We start from the raw sequence: 20,404 nt of genomic DNA, 5'->3' as shown, positions 1-20,404 counted from the left end.
TGCCATAATTAACTTTTGGCTTGCATGGGGGCTGCAGCACAACAGGTGACATGGGAGCCATAAATGGGGCTCCTCTGGAATGGGAATTTTTAATCTGGATAGCTTCCTAGCCACTGGGTAGATTTGCATGCAGTATGTGTATGATTGCTGCCTTTGCCTCACCCAGCAGCACCACCACCAAAAACCTCTAAGCCTGGATAGAAGACCAGCTGAGCTAAAGGTCCAGTTATTGGTGACATTGCAGAGTCCAAGAGTCATATTTCAAAAGGAAAGCAAGTTCTACTGAGCCCTGACTACAGTAACGCTTCTGGAGAAGAAATAGAAATGTTCTGCAACATCTCTTATTCGGAAGGTTGACCTTCTCAGAATCTGGCCATCCGAGCTGGAAATACCCCCAGCCCCTATCATGGAGGCCAAAAATTTGGAAGTTAAAATTGATACCTCTCTTTCCTTAAAACCTCAAGTCAGCGCTATGATCAAAATGTTTTGCATTATTGAAATCAATAAAGTAATGTTCAAATTTCTACTAGCTAATACACGCAAGTGCATTACTCATGTCTTACTCACGCCTTACTCACATCTAGGCTTGACTACTCAAATGTCCTGTTACTTGGGGCTCCTCAAGTGGTTGCAAACAGATTGCAGCGGGTCCAGAACGCTGCGGGTCGCCTTGTGCTGAGCATTCCACAACACAACTTAATTTGAAATGGGCTGAAAACACTGAACTGGCTTCCTATTAAATAAAGAATAACATTTAAAGCACTTGTCTTTACCTTTAGGGCAATGAATTAGATGGGCCCAACCTATATTCAAAACAAGATCAAAAGGTATCAACATCACAGAAACCTACCGTCAACCACCGAAATCTTTTTATGTATCCCCAGAATTAACAAATTCAGAGCTGGAGTTATGGCCTTCTAATTTCTGGCACCAAAATTGTGAAATTCACTTCTTGATTAGCTTTGGAACGTATCGTCAGAAGCTATGTTTAAAGCCCTTTTAAAAATTAATCTCTGGGCGTGGCCAAGATGACAACCAAGTGAGACTTTCTTCTCCGTCTCTCCGGCCCCGCCGCTCATTTCCACCACCATACATAGCGCAGCCTCCCTATTGCAGCCACCCCATAGTCACTGGGGAGCGAGACCTGTTGTACCGGACTGTAGCCCCGGTGAGATCTGGACTAACGCCTGGAGACATTGCTGATCACGCTAGGCAGCCGGTGAGACGGGAGCGGGCCCCAGGAGGAAAGGTTCCAACACAGGCAGGCCCCACTTGGCGCAACGTCCTATGGCCGTGAGGGTGTAGACTTGTGGCCTCGGCGGCACTGTCGGTGGCTCTTATCTCCACAGCTGTTTGGGGCCCTGCGGAGAAACCCAGCCGGGCTGCCCAGATCCAAGGTGAGCCCGGCTTGCGGGCGAAGAACTGCTCTGGCCCCAGGAGCCTGAGGCGGCGTTGGTTGGGAGACGAGATCGGCACTCCTAGAGAAGTGAGCCACGGAACCAGCTGCCGCCCCCCCTACCAAGGTCAGAGCGCAGGCGAGGGCACACCGTGGTGCGACGACAGAGCCCATGGTGGGACTGCACTGGGCCTGATATGCGTGTGGGCCAGGGGGAACGGCTCCGCAGCGAGAGGTGCAAACGAGCGTCATGCCTTAGGGCGGCAGTGAATAGATGATCCAGATACTTTGTTCCCAGACGCTGGTTGGGACAGGGCCCCAGGCGGTTCCCTGTATGATGCCGGATCGTTGGGCCATGGGGGGGCGACACGTGTGAGGAGCGACGAGCGGCAGATGTAACCCCCGGAGCCTGCCAGTTGGAACGGGCATGTCACACACTGGGACATTGGGCATTTACCAACTGCTTCCGTTCCTGGCGAGCGAAGAGGGATAGACCCTTGGGGCGAGGCCCCGTAGAGACGCTGGCACAGCTCTCCCCTCTGGCCCTCTGTGAGATTTGCCGGGCTGCTTGCCCAATCGGAAGGCAACCTGAGACGCGCCTGGGGCCCCTAATGGAGACACGGGTTTGAATCAGCTCGCCTGCAACGCCCGGATCGGCGACACCAGGGGAGGGGCCAGGCTTAGCGGCTTCATTACAGCCCCCCTATGGCTGCTGAGGCCTGTGCATCACTCGAGGATGGCTCGGAGGAGCCTATGACTCGCTCCTTCCTTGAGTCTCCGTTTACCTCCCTCTGAGAGGATCTACAGGAGGTCAAGAAGGACCTCTCCAGCGACATAAGGGAGCTCAGGAGAGACATGTTCTAAGTTCCGGCTCTCAAAGGGGGTTGTAAGAGACTTACAAGTCTAGGAATGAAAACACCATGAAGCCCGAGATCAGGAATAAGAGGCTCATTCAGGCCTAACTTGTTTAATTGAGATTAAGGTAAGAACAGTCAGTCTTTCCTGTTGGCTCCAAAATAAAATACTAAAGGAAAACAAGAAATGAAAAATCCTGGGGGTTTAGTTTCTGCGGAGTGAAAGGGTTGGCATAAGAGTCTCTGGGGTCCCAGTTCCTGCTCAGTGGGCCTTCTTGTCAGGTCCTATTTTCACTTGGTGGCTTCTCACGTCCTGTGCTCTAGAGATACTCTAGTCATCCAAAGAAATGGGGGAGGGCCGAAAGAAACCAAGAACAAAGCAGGGGTCAGTCTCTGGTTCGACTTCCCCGGGGTGCTACCAGTCACCAAAATGCTGCACCGTCACCAAATGTGAGGGAAAGGGGGGGGGGGGGTGAGGAACTTAATATATATCGATCGTGCCTTCAGTCAAGCTGTGTCCCCCTTCACCACCCTCCCGTCAATCTCTTGAAATAGTGTAACCAAGGCACTTGCCTGGGGCCACGGTCCTCCGGGACCGCAGCAAGGGGTATCACAGCGTCCTGAGGTCCTCCGGGACTTCTGGATACTCTAGTGTCCCCTCTTGGGTAGGATTTGAGTTCTCTCTGTGTTTCTCCCTCTTTTGGACAACTCCGCACCTCTTTTACCGTTTCCACTTCCTCGCTGGTTGCTCAGATTCCTCACCGGTATTCTTCCCCAAGTTCGATCTCCTTGCTGTTCTTCGCGTCCGTTTTCTCCCAGTCAGACAGCTCCAGTTGTCTCCGTCTCCGTGACCAGCAGCTGGATCTTTTGGCACACCCTGAAGATCTAGAGAGCAGATCTCGCTGGAACAACATCCAGGGGTATATCCTTCAAAGCGGAAGGCAAGGACCCAGTTGGCTTAGTCGCCAATGTCTTCCGAGCGATTCTTGAAGCTCCCCAACTATGGAGATAAAGATGGATCAGGCTCATCAGGTCGGCCCCCCAAGGGCAGAGACAGCCCCTCCGGCGGACATACTGGTCTGCATGCACGACTTCAGATGAAGGAAGAAATCCTGCGCAAGGCCCAGGAGAAACACCCTCTCAACTTCAGGGATCAAACATCTACCCTCTATTAGGACCTGGCAGAGACCACCTTGCAAAAGAGGTGCACTTTTAGAATAGCAACTTCCCACCTTCAAAACATGGGAGTGCCCTACTCCTGGAGGTCATACAGCCGCCTTATTTTAAGATTGGATGGGAAGCTTTTCCAGCTGAGGTCGCTAGAGGAAACTTGCAACATGCTGCACATTGATCTGTTGACGGATGGATCTGTTGACGGATGGCACCACAGCCACACCCTGCACCACTGACAGTCGCCCTCGGTGGCGCTCTCATGGGTTGGTGGGAAATTTGCCCGACTATCCGGTCACAATTGCCAAGGGCCAACAGGCTGCATTGGACTCGATTCCTGGGGCACTAGTTAAGACATCCTCCTCATGACACAGCTGGGCAAGTATTACCATAGACTGCACTGCTGGCTGTTGGGCGGCGGGCCCGGGGAGGTGTGGTCATGGATTGAACCCCTATCCCTGATGTTTGGAACTGTGGAACTGCTCCCTGCTTGATTGAACACCTATGTTCCTCTTTCCATTCATGCTTGTTTTTTCTCATGGGCTTTTGTTTGTTTTGGGGACACACTCATGTTTACAGCAGTTACAATACGGAGCACATTAAGTGGTGGCGAGTCCATTGGCGTTCCAAACTAGATCCTGCACTTTGCATTGGACACCACTGGGGTTAGCTGTAAGATCCTCCCAGATGCACAATGGGAGGCACTCCTTTCAGGGTTATCCCCCTTAATGTAAAGGGCCTTAACAGCCCAGGTAAGGGTAGGGGGTCCTCTCATACCTAGAGAACTCGAAGGCTGATGTATGCCTACTCCTGGAGACACTCCTCCTCCCACAGGATTACCATAGGCTCCGCTCACAAGCTTTGGCGCACCAATTCTTCTCCTATGGGCATACTGAACCAGCGGGGTGGCTATCCTGGTGGCTCAAACTTTTAGGGGACAAATGGATCCTAAAGTAGCAGAAGTGAAAGGCCACCTTCTTGCACTTCCTCTTACTCTCAACGGCTGGTCCTTTGTAGTGGCATCCATTTACGTTCCAAACGAAGGTCAGGGGGCATTCTTTCACAAAGCTCTGTCAGACGTCTTACATACTCGGGAACAGAGGACCCTGGTGCGAGATGACCTCAACTTGGTTTTGGATAACAACCTAAACAGATCGACACATAGACATGGCCAGGCCGGGGCATTAATGAAGGAGGGGCACAGGTGGCTGAAAGACTCTGGGCTTTTAGATAACTGGAGGACACTTCGTATTCATACCTGCGACTACCCCTACTTTTCCTGCACATAAGACCTACGCCCGATTAGATCACTTCTTGGGCACGAAAGACAATCTCACACTCCCCTCCGCTGCAGATCCTGCCTGCCGCAGTGTCAGACCATGCAGCAGTTAAACTGGAGATGAGGCTTTCCCCCATGCACCGCCCGGCTCTGACCTGGCAAATGAGGGACACCCTACTACAGCGCCCTGAAGTTGTACAACAAGTTCACTAGACCATCACTGACTATATCGCTCTCAACAACACCCCTGACATTTCCATTGCTACGCTTTGGGAGGCCCCTAAAGTGGTCATCCGCAGGGAACTCCTCACCATTTTGACTGTGGCTAATAAGCTACGGATGATGCAACCATTATGTATACACTTACGGACTACTATGCAGAGCTATACTCTGGGCAACGTCTGGACCCCGCAGATGGCACCTCCTACCTTTTAGACTCCCACCCGTCCTCTCTGCCTCTAGACCAATATGACTCGCTAGACCAACAGATCCTAGTGGAGGAGGTTATCTTGGCGATCTCCCGACAAAAGACCTTGAGGTCTCCGGGTCCAGATGGATTACCGTCCATATTCTATCAAAGGTTTTGCCATGTTCTAGCCCTGCTCCTGACACAGCTGTTAAACCCCAGGGGCTATTGCTCCCTCAATGTTGACGGCCCTGATAGTGGTTATCCCAATGCCTGGCAAGGATAAGCAACAATGTAGCTCATACCCCCCAATTTCCCTACTGAATATGGGCCTCAAATTGTTCACCAGCATCTTGGCGTCCAGACTGGGTCCATACATGCCATCTATTATAGGCCTGGACCAAGCAGGCTTTAACCCTCAGTGCCAGACTAGTGACAATACCAATTGCATGTTGCATATCGTAGAAAAGGCCTCTCGCACGCTGGGGGAGTATATGCTCCTAGTAATTGACACCAAGAAGGACTTCGATAGGGTTCATTGGCCTTTTTTAGAACAAGTATTGGCCCACTTTGGCATAGCTGGGAGATTTCGATCTAGGGTGTTAAATTGTTGCCTCTCCCCCCACATCATTGGTCAGGGTGAATGGCTGTGTCTCCACTCCCTTCGCTATTAGTAGAGGTACTCGGCAGGGATGCCCCCTGTCACCCCTACTGTTTGCCCTTTATATGGAGCCTTTAGCTCAAAAGGGTCCGTGAAAACCCTAAGATCATTCGGACCACTGTGGTGGTGGTGGTGGTGGGGGGAGGGGGCGGGGGGGTTTTGGGGGGACACAACACAAGATTAGCCTATACGCTGATGATGTGCTGGTGATACTGGATAGCCCGGCATAAGCCCTCCCGGCATTTATGACTGAGCTGGAGATATTTGGCCTTGCCTCTGGATTCTAAGTCAATGTTACCAAATCTCAGACACTGAATCTATCTATGCCTCCTGCACTGGAAACCCAATGTGCTTAGCAATACCCTATCCTATGAGTGAAGTCATCGGTCCCTTACCTGGGGATCCGATTGGCCCCCACTATACAAGCAACCTCTTTGCCTAACTATCAGTCCCTACACAGACACATCAAGTCCAAATTAGCCCGTTGGAGACAACACACTAACTCCTAGTTGGGTAGCATCACAGCTAATAAGATGAACAACTTGCCCATAATCCTGGACCTCTTCCAAACACTGCCCCTGACACCCCTGAAGGGGATGATTCCTAAAATACAATCCGAACTGCACCAATTTGTCTGGGCTGGGAAGCATTCAAGAATAAAGAGAGAAATTAGCTATCTCCCTCTGGGTGCTGGGAGCCTTCTGATGCCGAACCTCTATCTGTACTTTCAGGCAACATAACTAAGATGCCTAGTTGAATGGAACAAAGAGGAATCGGAATAACATTGGCTTTTTCAGGACCGGGCAGTGGCATGCACCTCCCTATGGACGATCCCCTTCCTGAAGAAGTCGCATAGACCCCAGAACCTCTACCTCTCTCAGATTACGAAAGCAACAATGGAGGCCTGGGACTGGTGTGGCACTAGATATTGTCTTTCCTCCTTTCCCTCGCCGCTGATGCCTCTGCTCGATAACCCAGACTTTCTACCAGGTAACAGTCCCGGGGCATTTACTAAGTAGATACAGACCTTCTGCCGTTCAGCCGGAGATATGATGGATGAGAAGGGTGATCCCCTTCACACAGTTGCGTGCAGACTATGCCATTCCCGCGACGGAGTGGTTGCATTGTTGGCAGCTTCATCACTGCCTTCTTCATCCTGACAATAAGACGGCTGTGCAGAAAAACCTTACTCCTTATGAAAAGTGTCTGGTCTTTAAGACTTCTGACAAATGGTTGCTCTCTGATCTTTACACCTTCCTAACTCAAACCTCTAGACATATCTACAAACCTAATCAGACTCGTTGGGAAAAGGAACTTGGAAGAAAGCTGACCAGTAAGGAGTGGGAGGATATAGATTACATGGCCCATCATACCGCTTGCAACACAGCTCTTACCAAAACACTTACTAAGTTGGCCACATATTGGTACCTAACCCCAGAACGCTTGCATAGGATTGACCCGAACAAAAGCGTGGTCTGTTGGAGGGGGTGCAGTGAAAGGGACGTGGGGGGGCTGGTTCATCTCTTGTGGGTCTGCCCACACATTCAAACATACTGGACACAAGTGCTTGATGACATTGACCAATACCTAGACACACAACTTCCCCAATTTTCCTCTTACACACTTTTGGGTCTACCTAAACCTGTCACTTACTACCTGAAATCCTGACGAGGGTGGCAGATTGGTCTGGTCTTGGACGCGGTGATCCAGAATATATTGTTACACTGGGGAACACACACCTGGGGTGGCTTCACTGCCTCTGGCTCATACTTGGCATGGAAAAGGTCACACTCTCTATTACCAATCTCTCCCTTCACAGGATTTCTGAGAAGTAACCTGCCCCAAATACCTACGTGTCTTACGGCTGTCGGAATCGGCCCTCACCATCGGAACCAAGACTGTCTCATAAACTGAGAATTGCTAATACTGTTGATGCAATTTAATGGAAGTAATCTGAGCGCTTTGTGAGGGAGGGAATATGGCCAGGGGTGAGTTTTGTTTAGTTTGTTGATTACTCAAACCCTAGTCTGTGGATTTCCACAAGGGTGATGAATACAATGTCGCTTTACTATGTACTTCTTAGTATAAATGAATAAAGAGATTTAAACCATAAAAATTAATCTCTTTAAAGAGTTTTGAAATTTTTCCTTGCTCCTTTTTGAACAGAAAAGAAATTGGTAGTTGTTCTGCTTTACTTACTTGTAGCTAGTGCCGGAACGCTCCCGGTGGAGCAGCTGTTCACGCTTTGTAAACTTCTTTCATTCAAGGTTGGGAATCTTAAAGTGCTTGCTGCTCAGGTCAAGGACCTGGGCAGCAACCGCACTGCTCCACCTATAGGTAGCCTCAATAGAGCACATACACTGGCTTCTGATGGATACTGCTACCTGCAGATGCATCACATTTTGAATATCCCCAAGTGCCATATTCGATTTGGATTATTTTCAAGCACTTATTCCCATGAGCTGGTAGGTCGTACCCTCGGGCTCTGCGATTCCACCTCTAGAAGGCAAAGCACAGAGCTGTAAATAGGCACCATAGCAGTGTGCTGATATGATTTTCCTTTTTCCGTTCCCTCCAAAGCAGATCTGGAGCTCTTCACCCAACTTACTAACCCAATGCTGCAACAGCAGGAAGCAGCTGTCGATCAGATGCATAATGTGTGCTTGTGGTGTCCAGCTGCTGTTCATGACTTGAAGTCATACAACAGATGCTCCCGGGTGCACCTGAAGGCGACCAAGGAGCAGGAAAAAAGACTCTGGTGCAGAACATAAAAAGCGTCATAGATCTAGACTAGACTAGAAACAATCAACCCACTCCTCTTCTAAGACATGAGGTCTCCCCAGCACTGACTGGTACATTGGGTCTCCTTCTGGCTCCCTGTTGGCACCACCCCCTATTTCCTCACGGGCTTCATAGGACACTCATGTCCAGACTACTCCAGTGCCGGCCCGAACTCCAGGGACACCCGTGCCAAATCCAGTTCTGACACCCATTTCTGACCCAGAGTTGATGTCTGCCTATGCTAGACTCATGTCTTGCTGTACGATAACCAATACACATCCTATAAGCTTGGATGATCCTCAGCCTCTTCCTCGATGCCAGTACTACCAGGGCCTGAATGCTGTGTTCGGGTCTGATTCATACACTGTTAAATGTCTCCAAAATATTCTACATGATGACTATGAGAAGGTGGACTGCTTGCTCCTCTCTCAGTATACTCATGCAGAATATACTTGAATTTTCAAGATGCTAGTGGCCTAGATACTTCTCCTGAAAGGAATTTATGATCTCCTCTAGGACCCCACTGTGTCCCCAGAGGAAAGATCCTCTTTCAGGGTTGTTGTCTACAGAGTGGCAGAAGTGCTAGATTTACAACTTCCAACTATTGAAATGAAAGCTCCCTGATGACATCATGCAGGAATCCATATGTGGCTGCCCTAGTTAGCCATCCAGTTATATGGTGGCTTACACCAGCCCCTGAAGTCCTGGCTTTTCTAACTCTGCACTAAACCCCTGAGAGCTGGTGCAAGCTTATATGAGTAAGGTCAACCCTAATGCATTTCATTTTGGACTGCCAAATAGGAAGTCAAAGCATATTCACACGTTTGGCAAAAGAGTGTTCTCTTCTGCCAGCTTGTTCGTTAGGTCCCTGAACACTGTCTGTCCCCTAGGCAGATACTCGTACACCCTTTGAAACCTGATCTGCGAGATCATGCCTGCTGTCCCTTATGAATTCAGTCTTTGCCAAAGCAGTTCAGAGCTAAAAAGACACTGAAAAATATGCTTAGGGTCCTGTCTTGATACAGTGGACTCTGCAGGCCTTACCATGAGCATCCGTGTCATGCCCAGACCTAATGCACAGTGACGTATAGGCATACCTTGTGGACATGACTTTTGAAGGTTCCACACTTTTTTGGAGAATAGACTGCCTCAGCTGTAAAGCATAATAAAGACTGCCACTTTGAAGCCTTGCCCCTAAGCTGATTTGCACCAACTCATCAGTTCCATCAATAGTACAGAAAATGTAGAGGGTATTCGCAAAGCCTAGCTTATTGCCAAAGGCAGCCTTTGCAACCATAAGATTAGCCAAACCAGAATCTTTGGGCCGCAGGGAAAGTGGATGTAGCAGAGGTCATGGACACCAGCAAGGACAATAATCCTCATTTTCCTCCTCACCCACAGCAGTAGCTATCAAGCCACTTTGATTTTACCTCCTAAGAAAATTCCCAGCCAGTAAGGAACAGGATTTGATGTTGTCCACATGGCTGGAGAATTAGAACATTAGATCAATATGAGCTAAAATTGTACATAGGGAATGGTCCCTGCCCTTCACTATTACACTTCCTTGTAACCCTCCTGTTTCCACTCGCACCTCTGTGGATCATGTCACCGGCCTTGTGCATGAAATGTAATTTCTTTTGGGCCTAAGGGGGCATAGAGAGGGTCCAAGAGAAGGAGAAAGGTTTAGAGGCATTATGCCTGCTATTTCTGGTCCCCAAAAAGGATGGAATGCTAAGGGAGATTTTAGATCCACACCCTCTGAATGCCTTCTTGTGAAAGGACACATTTAAGATGCTAACTTTGGCATTCCCTTTAAAAGGGCTGCTTTGGTCACAGTGGCTTTCAACGCTTTCCTGCCGCCTCAAGTCTAGGATATTCAGGTTATGGTCCTGATTTTTCAGGCTCCATCCATGCTTCCAGTGCAGAAGATTCTGAGGGTTCTTGAACTTTTGACCTCTTGCATTCTGGTGGTCCTATGTTCCTGCTTCCAAATGTGGGCCTTGCAATGGAACCCTTACCTTCAAAGCATTCAACACCGGGGTTGTCTTTCAGAGACCCGCCACATATCGAAGGATGTAAACCGTGACCTTTAATGTTGGCAGATAAACACCAACCTGCTCAGTGACGGACAGTTCTCACTACCTTACCCTGAGCTCAGTACTGACAGATATCTGAAAGTGACACGTTAGTGATAGATTCCTTACCTTAGAATATTCCCCAGTCGTCAGTCAGTCAGTCTGGATCCGGAAAGTTTTCTGCTTAGCAGTACCCCTCCACGCCAGTAGGTGGCTCAGTGCGGCTCCGCGCCCGTCAATGGCGTCGTGCACGCCGGGACGACGTCACGGAGGCTACTTAGGCACCACCCATGCGCGCTGACGCCAGTTTTCTTTTTCCGCGCCTAAAGCGCAGATCCGGATTGAGCACATACCTCGGTCAATTTTTGACCACTTTTTGAGACTTTTTGTCTTCTCTTGTCTCCTGTTGCACATAGGGATGCCCGGCTTTAAGTCTTGCGGGCCACTGTAATATGTCGGTGGCGGACCCCCATGATGTCTGCCTCTAATGCCTGGAGACCGACCACGACTCCCGGGATTGTCGGGACTGCCGTGCCATGGCCCGAAGACATTGCGGGAGCAACGCCGGAAGTTGCTGGCAGTCCGGGACTCCTCTCGCCACCGCTCCGGGCCGAGTGGCCGTCCGCAGGACCGCTCGAGGGACCGCAGCCGTCGCTCCTTGGACTCTAAGTCTTCACCTTCAGATTCCGTAAAGCGACGCCATAAGAAGTCGAAAAAGCATGTTCGCTCTCCGACGTCCCCCCGTCGCTCCCCGGAGGCGGACGTGGGGGACAGGGGCTCCGCCCCTGCGGCTCCTTTGGAGCCTGGGAGTCCCGCGGCCTACCCGCTCTACCCGGGTCCGTCGGCAACTCCCGAACAGCGGCAAGAGTTTCTTGCTGTCTTGGACCGCCTGTTTAGGCCTCGGGCTCCCGCCGGTGCTCCTGTGGGCCCCGCGGCCCCGTGTCCAGATCCTGTTGACCCGGCGGCACTGCCTCCGGCGCCAGCCCCGGAGCCACTGGATCCAGTGCCCGCGGCTCCGGCGCCCCAAGGTGCAGCACCGCTGGCTCCGGCCCCGGTGCTGCCCTTGGCTCCGGCCCCAGCGCCGCCCCAGGCTCTGCCACAGGCACCGCGCTGGGAGCCGTTTATCCCGCCCCTGCCTCGGTTCTCGGACCATTTCGTTCCGACCTGGGATCCTCATTGGGATGGGGCTCCGGTTCGGCCCCGGCCGGTGCCACTCCCGGCGCCGCTCCCGGCACCGCTGGCTCCCCTCTCCGGCTCCGGTCCTGCTGCCGCGACCGGCTCCTTCTACCCCGGAGCCGGATGAGGACTGGGACGGATCCGAGGACCCCCTTGCGCGGCAGTGTGACTCCGAGCAGGATTGGATGGATGACCTTCAAGACGCGGGTGAACTTGATGTGTCTTCTGACCCGGAGTTTGCCTCGCCTCCGCCTACTATGGAGGAGGGCGCTTCCTACACTATGGTGCTGCGTCGAGCCACGGAGACTCTCCACCTCGACCTCCCTACGGAGGCCCTTAAGACCAACCTCCTTACGGCGTCTACATCGTCGGAGCCGCTGCTCCCTTTCAATGAGGCCCTTACCGAAGTCCTCTTGGGTACTTCGTTGCGGCCGGCCTCGGGGGCGCCAGTGGATAAGAACGTCGCTAGGCGTCATCGCCCGGCGCCTGGTGATCCCGCCTTCTTGCCCACTCAGCCCACACCTGAGAGCCTGGTCATTCAGGCCTCGACATCGCAGAGAGCCTTTCCCTCGGCTCCGCCGGACAAGGACTCTAAGAGGCTGGACCAATATGGCAAGAGGTTGTTCTCAGCCAGTTTGGGGTTGAGATCGGTTAATACCGCCTGCTTATTGGGCCGTTACTCCCACGCAGTGTGGGATTCGGTGGCGGAAGTTCCGCCTCAGTGCTCTGAGGAGGTCCAGGCTGTCCTTTCCCAAGCAATTGTGGAGGGCAAGGATGCGGCGAAGTTTGCCATCAGGTGTGGTTTGGACACCGCTGATTCGTTGGGCAGGGCGATTTCCACAATGGTGGTGTTGCGGCACCACGCCTGGTTGCGTTCCTCTGGCTTCTCACCCGATGTCCAGAGCTCGCTCATGGACATGCCCTTCGATGTTCACCGTTTTCTTAAGGGCATTACACATACGTTCCCACCTGTGCCCTTCATAATGACTCAGTGGGACTTGAATCTTGTCTTGACTTTTCTGATGTGCGCTCCCTTTGAGCCCCTTCATAACTGTCCCTTACGTCTTCTTACTCTCAAGATGGCTTTCCTGGTAGCTATCACCTCTGCCAGGAGAGTGAGTGAGCTCCAGCCTCTTTCTTCCAAACTTCCTTTCCTTTCTGTTCATCCGGACAAGGTGGTTCTGAGGACACGTCCTTCTTTCTTGCCAAAGGTTGTCACGCCGTTCCACATTGGGCAGATCATCACTTTGCCCACCTTTTTTTCCACCTCCGCATCCTTCACGGGAAGAGGAGCGGCTCCACCGTCTGGACCCTAAACGTGCGCTTGCATTCTATCTGCAGCGTACACAGCAGTTCCGGGTGGATGATCAGCTCTTTGTTGGCTACGTGGGTGCCAAAAGAGTCCGGCGGTGCACAAACGGACCATCTCCAGGTGGGTTGTTCTGTGCATCAAAGCATGTTACTCCTTGGCCAAGAAGGAGCCTCCTGTGGGTCTGTGTGCCCATTCGACCAGGGCAACTGCAGCCACTACTGCCTTGGGACGCGGTGTCCCCTTGCAGGATATTTGTCAGGCAGCTACGTGGGCCTCGCTGAACACGTTTACCAAGCACTACTACCTTGACAGTCAGGTCCGGAGAGACTGCTTCTTTGGCCGTTCTGTGCTCCGTGACTTTCTGGTGTAATCTTGTTCGCAGACCCACCACCTGGGTTGGTATTTCTGGGGTCTCTATTCTAAGGTAAGGAATCTATCACTAACGTGTCTCTTTCAGATACACAAGCTACTACTTATGTAATGCTATATCTGTAAGAGACATTAGTTAGTGATAGCTTCCTTACCGCCCCACCCATCCTCCCCGTTCTGCGAACTGCTTACTAGGGTTAAGGTCATCCCCTTTTAGGGCCCTAGTTTTATGCACCAAAGGTCAGTTTCTCGCATGATTCTGCGTTTCGGCGCGGAAAGTTGTGTACAGAACTGACGTCAGCGCGCATGGGTGGCGCCTAAGTAGCCTCCGTGATGTCGTCCCGGCGTGCACGAGGCCAGTGACGGCCGCGGAACTGCACAGCGTCACCTTCTGGCACGCAGGGGTGCTTCAAAGCAGGAATCTTTCCGGATCCAGACTGACGCCTGGGGAATATTCTAAGGTAAGGAATCTATCACTAACTAATGTCTCTTATAGATATTTCGTTACACAAGTAGTAACTTGTGCGTATCGTCTCTGGGATGGGGCAGCTATCTGGGATAAGTGAAGATAAAGCTTTTGGTTTCCAGGGAAGCAGGAGCTCCACATCAATCTTCTGGAGCTCTGTGCCATTTGAATGACCTGCAAAGCCTTCTTCCCATCCATCAAGAGAAATCCAATTCAAGACCGCTTTGTGACATTGCTAAAAAGCTAGACTGTCAGGTTGTTAATTGAACTGTGTCGGGAGGCACTACGCATTTGGAGATGGCAACACCTATAAAGAATTTCCCTAGTAGCAAATCATTTAGCGGGCTCACTGGAATCCTGGGTGGACAAGCTTAGCAGATGTCAGCTGGCCGACCATGAATGACATTTTCATCCAGAGGTGGTTGAAGGCCTCATCACCCAGCGGGGCTTGCTTTGGTTGAATCTTTTGGCCACTGCCAAGATTGGCAACTGTCATGATTAGTGTTCATTGGAGTTCTCCCTTGAAGGCTTCATGGGTGACACATTTAGTATTCATTGGTGCACAAGTCTCCTGTATGCTTTCCTGTTACTATCCCTTCCACCCATTATTCTCAAAATCTGGACGTACTGGGCTCGGGTCATTCTGATTGACCAGGATAGTCCTGTATTCTGACCTGTTGATGCGGAGCATTTGACCTCCATTCCATCTACCTCACCATGATGACCTACTGTCTCAGCGGCACTGTCCTACACATGAATCTTCACAACCTACACCTTCATGCGTGGTGATTGAACAGTGACAACTGAGTGGTTTTGATCTATCTGTTGAAGTAGCAGCTGTTATTCTTGAGGCTAGTCATGCAGCTACCAAATCTGTTTATCTCATTGTTGGGCGAAATCTTTGGCAGCCTGACACAGAGCATGTTTAGTTGACCCTCTGCATGCCAAGTTGTGTGATGTTTTGTTGAATGTGCTGTATCTGGTCCAGAAAGGCTTTGCAGTGGGCACCATTTGATGTTATTTGTGTTTCATCCTTTATACGTTTACCTCACCAACCTTCATTATTCAAGTCACCGGTTGTGATGCGTTTTATAAAATAATTTGAATGCATGTTCCTGCCAGCACATTTCAGTATGCCTCATTTGACCTTACATTCCTATGTGTATGTCTTTCAAGCCAGTACACTGCTGTTCTCTGCTACTGCTGTCAAATGAGGTTCTTCATCGCAATTACTTGTGTCATGGTAGTGTACTGCAGGTGCTGTGAGTACAAATTCAGTACATCACCACTTCCCAGACAAATTGATGCTACAGACCCGTCCTTCCGTTTTGCTGCCCGTCATGTTACCCTTCCACATGGGTATTCGATTACCCTTCTTGCTCTTTTCTCTCCGTTCATCCCTCTGAAGAGAAGGAGATTCTTCACTGGCTGTGCCCAGAGAAAACTCTCAGCTTTTACTCCAAGCACACAAAGGAGGACCTAGTCAAATACAAGCTTTTCATGGGCTTTGCCACTGATAAGAAAGGGAAGTGATGCAGAAACAATGTGTCCAGATGGATTGTCTTGTGCATAAAACATGCTATGCTCATTTGAGTCAAAGCTGCCCCAGCAGTAATGTCAAAGGGTATTCCAGTACTGGACATCTGCCAGGTTGTGTCTGTGTATACCATCGCTGCATTCTGCAGGACCTCTTGCTGTCTGTCCACTCCTCAGACCCTCCGTGTTTGAGAGGTACTGTTTTGACATCTGTATTTGAAAGGTGAGGAATCTGCTAACAAGTTACTAACCTTTGGTTACTCTCTTTCTGGTGGATACTTTATCTAACCACAGATTCTTCACCACCTTCTCTCCTCCTTTTTCTGTAGAGTAGACTTCTGTTGCTGTTCAAATGTTACTAAGTTAGATTTGACACATTGTCATCTCCAATCAATCATGGTTCATCCATGTCTGAGGGTGCGGAAGAGCACAGAGTAACCTTATGTCAGCACGCTCGAGTGGCACCTGTATTCAGTTCCACAATATCACTTTGTAGGTATGAGGGCCCTGCAGATTCAGATGGCAACACCAAGGTTCAATCAGTGTAATAAAGCATACACTTTAAAATATGCTAGGTTGCACCTCCCCATTCAAAACAAACCTGAAAAATTGAATTTCTACTTATTTCTTGCTCACAGCGTTTTGTCAACCTACCCTGCTGTAAAATGTATGTTTTTATCGAAAATCTGAGAAGGTAAGTATCACTGTTTGCTGTGTAACAACCATCTTAGTCTTAATGTCAACACCAGTAATGGAGAATGCATTTCACTTCTAGCCATATGTCTTTTGAAAAAAAAAGATATACATTCAGACAAGCGACCTTGTGGAGATGGTCTTAATCCTATGCAGGATCAGCCGCAGCAATGTCCAGCTGACTTGTTTCCCTAATTCCATCCTTATAAACCAAGTTACACTGGCGCATCGTCTGGCCTGCCTAATCTTGTGTGCCTCCACTCCCCTACAAAACACGTTACCCCTTTGCGAGTGTCTGTGTGTGAAAAGAGACTAGGTGTAATACAGGCATTTAACTGATCCTTTCCTACATAAGAACCTTAAGTGTCTCTCTGCATAGTTCTTAACGCTCCAGGCTTCAGGAGAGCGCTCTGGACTCATGTATTCAGTAAGTATATTATTAGATAATGCATTCTAGGCTCTTCCTTTTTTGTAGTTAATCATATATTATTTTCCAAATGTCTAATTGACCAGGATTTCTTGCCTGTTCACTACACCATGTCTTGTCTCATCAAAAGTACGTCTGCACTCAACAAAACGGCAAACGATTTTGGCAAACATTTATAACAAATTAAATGATGTCATACTCTTTACTGTCAATTTTTAAAGGAATAAGTCAGAATACACTTAATGATCTAGCAGGCAAGAAAATTTAAATTATGTTCTTTTCTTTAAGGTTGCATTGATTTTGAGGAATGCAACGCAGCAAGTGCAGTGGAAGGTGAGTTGTTATTATTCACCATTGCTTGAATTTGTGGTTTTCTGGTTCCTCAGCAGATGTAGTTTGTAAGGAGAATGTTATTTTTATGTAAGTACACAAGGTTCAGTGCTGCTTTGTGCAGAAGATCAGTCAATGTTTGTTTGAGAGTGGAGGGGACCTACTTGTTTCATGAAACATTACAGGGTATGTTCGCAAAGGTAAATCTCCACAGTCAGATTTAATACTAGTAAATTTACTCTTTAATGTTTAAGTAACTTTACTACTTTGGGAAGTTTACAAAATCCAAACGTTAAGTTACTCATAAATACACACTTGCATGTCTCCACGCCCTAAAAGAGGGGATTTAGCCACATTGACACATTTACAGCACCACCCATGGCCAACCACTTCTATTGCAGCACCATTCATGGAAAATAAACGAATTAAAATAAAACTCCATAGGAAATATTTTTAGGATGTTATTTTAATTAGCACAAATGATATTTTACTTAATGTTAAACAAAATCTAAAAATAAATCGTTGTTTAAAATATTTAAACCTTTTTTAATTAAAAAAATTAACATTTTTTAATAAAATGTAATTAAATTACTTTTGAATAATTCTGTACATCACCTTTAATCATTTTTCTTACATATGAACATATTATTTTCTTTACTTCTTATATTCACAATTACATTTTAAATAAAATTAATAGTGCTGTAGCATTTTTTTTTTTCTAAATTTAAAATAAGTATGTAAAATTAATTTACATTAATGTGTAACAAAAATATCTTTGTCAGTTCGAGGTAGTGCTTGGAAGTTGCCATTGTCAACAACAAGGTAATGAATTGAATGCTTGAATTAATCTCAGCCACTGGCAATTGTTCTGGGCCGCATCCCAATCCATTGTTTTTAGCCCACCATGCTACCTCAATTTGGACCCAGCCATATGCAAGTGAGTCTTTACCCTGCTTCAATGAGAACAGTCCAGCCTTAACTTCCAAGCCACGTCCTCCCTGAACCAAAACAACAGCAACCTAGGACCGGTTTTGTCCTTATTATGGGCTCTTCAGCCAGGTGTAGCTTGATTCCAGTAGCACAGTGAACAAAGGAACCTCGTTTGGGCATACCCATCGCATTTAAGGAGTCCATTGCAACAAAAACAAGATGTTTTTGTTGCACAAACAATGCAGCTTCTGGCAATTCCTCAGGCGGCATTCCCAATCCATTGTTTTTCCATAGTTTCTGGGCTCTTCAGGAAAGTGCTGAAGAGCCAAGGCGAAACTGGTTCTAGTTTGCTTGTATTCCATTTAAGGGAGGACCTGTCCTGACAGTTCGGGCTGGACTGTTCCCATTGGAACAGGGTCAAGACTGATTTGCATATGGGTGGATCAAAACTGAGGTGGAATGGTGGCAGAAAAACAATGGATTGGGTTGACATCCGAGAGATTGCCAGTGACATCCATCACCTCGTCGTTGTTGTAGTTGACCCCCTAAGTGTGAATGGTGTGCTCAGACGGTATGTCAGAAGAAAAAACAAAACAAGTACACACAACAATATATGGAATCCTCATACTTCACAGGCGGGTCTCTTCTTTTCTTGCCCCTTTTACACCGGAATCCACCGACTTGTCCTCCGTGTCTCTGTTCAACTCCAAACCACCATCACCTACTTCTTTCTGAACACAAATGTGTCAACCGTGGCCAATGGCCTGAGATAGTGGCTCCATCCGATCCATTCGCAAGTTTTTAGTTCTAACCAGATATCCTTCTCATCCCCGTTCCATTTCTTTAACACCAACACCACCTTCCTGCACTGTGCCTTCTGTAGTTTTCAACTCTCCTGACATTCCACACTTTACCATCTTGAGGAGCCACACTTTAATTACTTTTACAGCTTTACCATATCTTGGCTTACCTTTTGTCAACACTCCTTACCCAATCACCTACAACAAATTCGGGTTGCTTAACTTTCCATTTCTAATCATACCTCATTTTAGCCTTTTCCTGCTTTTCCTTCACTTTCCTGGACACCTGACCAATGTCAAACTCTTTTCCTCCCTTGCCACAGTTCTTCTTAAACCACCACATACATAAATTAGAAGCAGGCTCTCTTCCTTTGAACAATTTAAAAGGTCTGACCTTAGTACTAGTATGTGGTGTTGTGATACATCCACAACTTCTCCCTTAACACATTTTTCCACTCACATCCACTTTCCGTACCTCCATAATCCCTCAACACACAAGTTTAAATCTCTCTAATTGACCGTTACCTCCGCGGCCAGAGGCCAGATCCGGGCCCTCCACTCTGTGGCGAACTACATTGGCATTGATGCCAACCATTAAGATTCTTAAGCATCAAAAGAAGTTACAAACTAATATTTTTCGAGCTGTTTTTTTCTCACATGATACACATGTGACATTTTTAGATGACCGCTTTTTCTCTCCAGTAGGGAGCATGAAAAATCTCTACACAATAAAGAAGGTGTAGTCCTCGAATCTTCGGCACTGATCTCCAGTGCTGTCCTGAGTACCTTGCCCTGGATTTCCTCTGCGCCCGTCATCCTTGACAGAAGCCATGCCATGCCTGCAGTTGAGAAAAGTTTTTTATTCCCCAGTAAAGAGTAGCCAAAAAAACATGCTAACCTCCTTTGCTTCAGATCTCTCTTATAGCCAGAAGTGTACTGATACTCCATATTTAAGTGTTCGAGGCATGTGGGCTGCTGAATTCATATCTGTGCATAGATCGCCGCCTAGTGTTGGGTCCGGATGTTTGCACGTTGTTGTCCTGGAAGAGTCTTCGAAGTATCCTGGGATAGGTGACTCCTCCCCTAGACTACAGTGCGCATGGGCATCCTCTCCATCCTCAGATTGTTTTTTTCCGCCATTGGGTTCGGATGTGCTTATCTTGACTCAAGTTAGGAAAAACTTTTTCTAGGCCAAAAGGCCTTTAGTTCGCGTCGGTACTGTTCCCGATCGGTATCGATATTATCTTGTTAGTTTACTAACTTCCAGAACCAACTTTTTCGCATTTTACCCGACCATCGACCCGTCATCGACGATGGAATCGAGGACACCATTCAAGCGGTGTCCTGTATGTAATGCGAAATATCCCCACATCGACGTCCATCCGGTGTGCAACAAATGCCTTTCACCAGATCACGACGAATCTACATGTATGGCCTGTGCCCGATTTCGATCCAAGAAGACTCTCCGGAATCGACGAGCAGCGAGACTCGAGGCGCAGCAAGCGGCACCGGCCCCGGCCGACATCTTCAGCGCCGAGAACGAAGATGTCGAAGAAGTGGAGAACCTACCCTCCAGTCCCGCTTCCGAACATGACTCCGGATTGGAAGACGTCGAAGAAAGACTCTTTCGCAGAGATGAAGACGACACCGAGGTAGGAGACTACAATGAGGCCTTAGGGGCCAAAGAGAGTATCTCCGGTGACGAGCAAGGCCTACCCGTACAGACTGAGGATATCCTAGTGC

At 48.7% G+C, this 20,404-nt stretch overlaps 1 protein-coding gene across 3 annotated transcripts in view; it reads left to right on the top strand.

The window, feature by feature from the left end:
- FCHO2 (FCH and mu domain containing endocytic adaptor 2) overlaps positions 1–20,404 on the top strand; it is a 1,031,922-nt gene that overhangs the window by 430,456 nt on the left and 581,062 nt on the right. For all 3 annotated transcript variants that reach the window (XM_085632343.1, XM_085632342.1, XM_085632344.1), the window contains one exon: positions 16,890–16,934. In XM_085632343.1, the coding sequence (XP_085488469.1) occupies positions 16,890–16,934 (45 nt within the window). The remainder of the gene's footprint in view (positions 1–16,889; positions 16,935–20,404) is intronic.

Source organism: Triturus cristatus, chromosome 2_1, assembly GCF_964204655.1.
Source record: "Triturus cristatus chromosome 2_1, aTriCri1.1, whole genome shotgun sequence".
NCBI lineage: Eukaryota > Metazoa > Chordata > Amphibia > Caudata > Salamandridae > Triturus > Triturus cristatus.
This window is presented reverse-complemented; position numbering and strand designations above follow the sequence as displayed.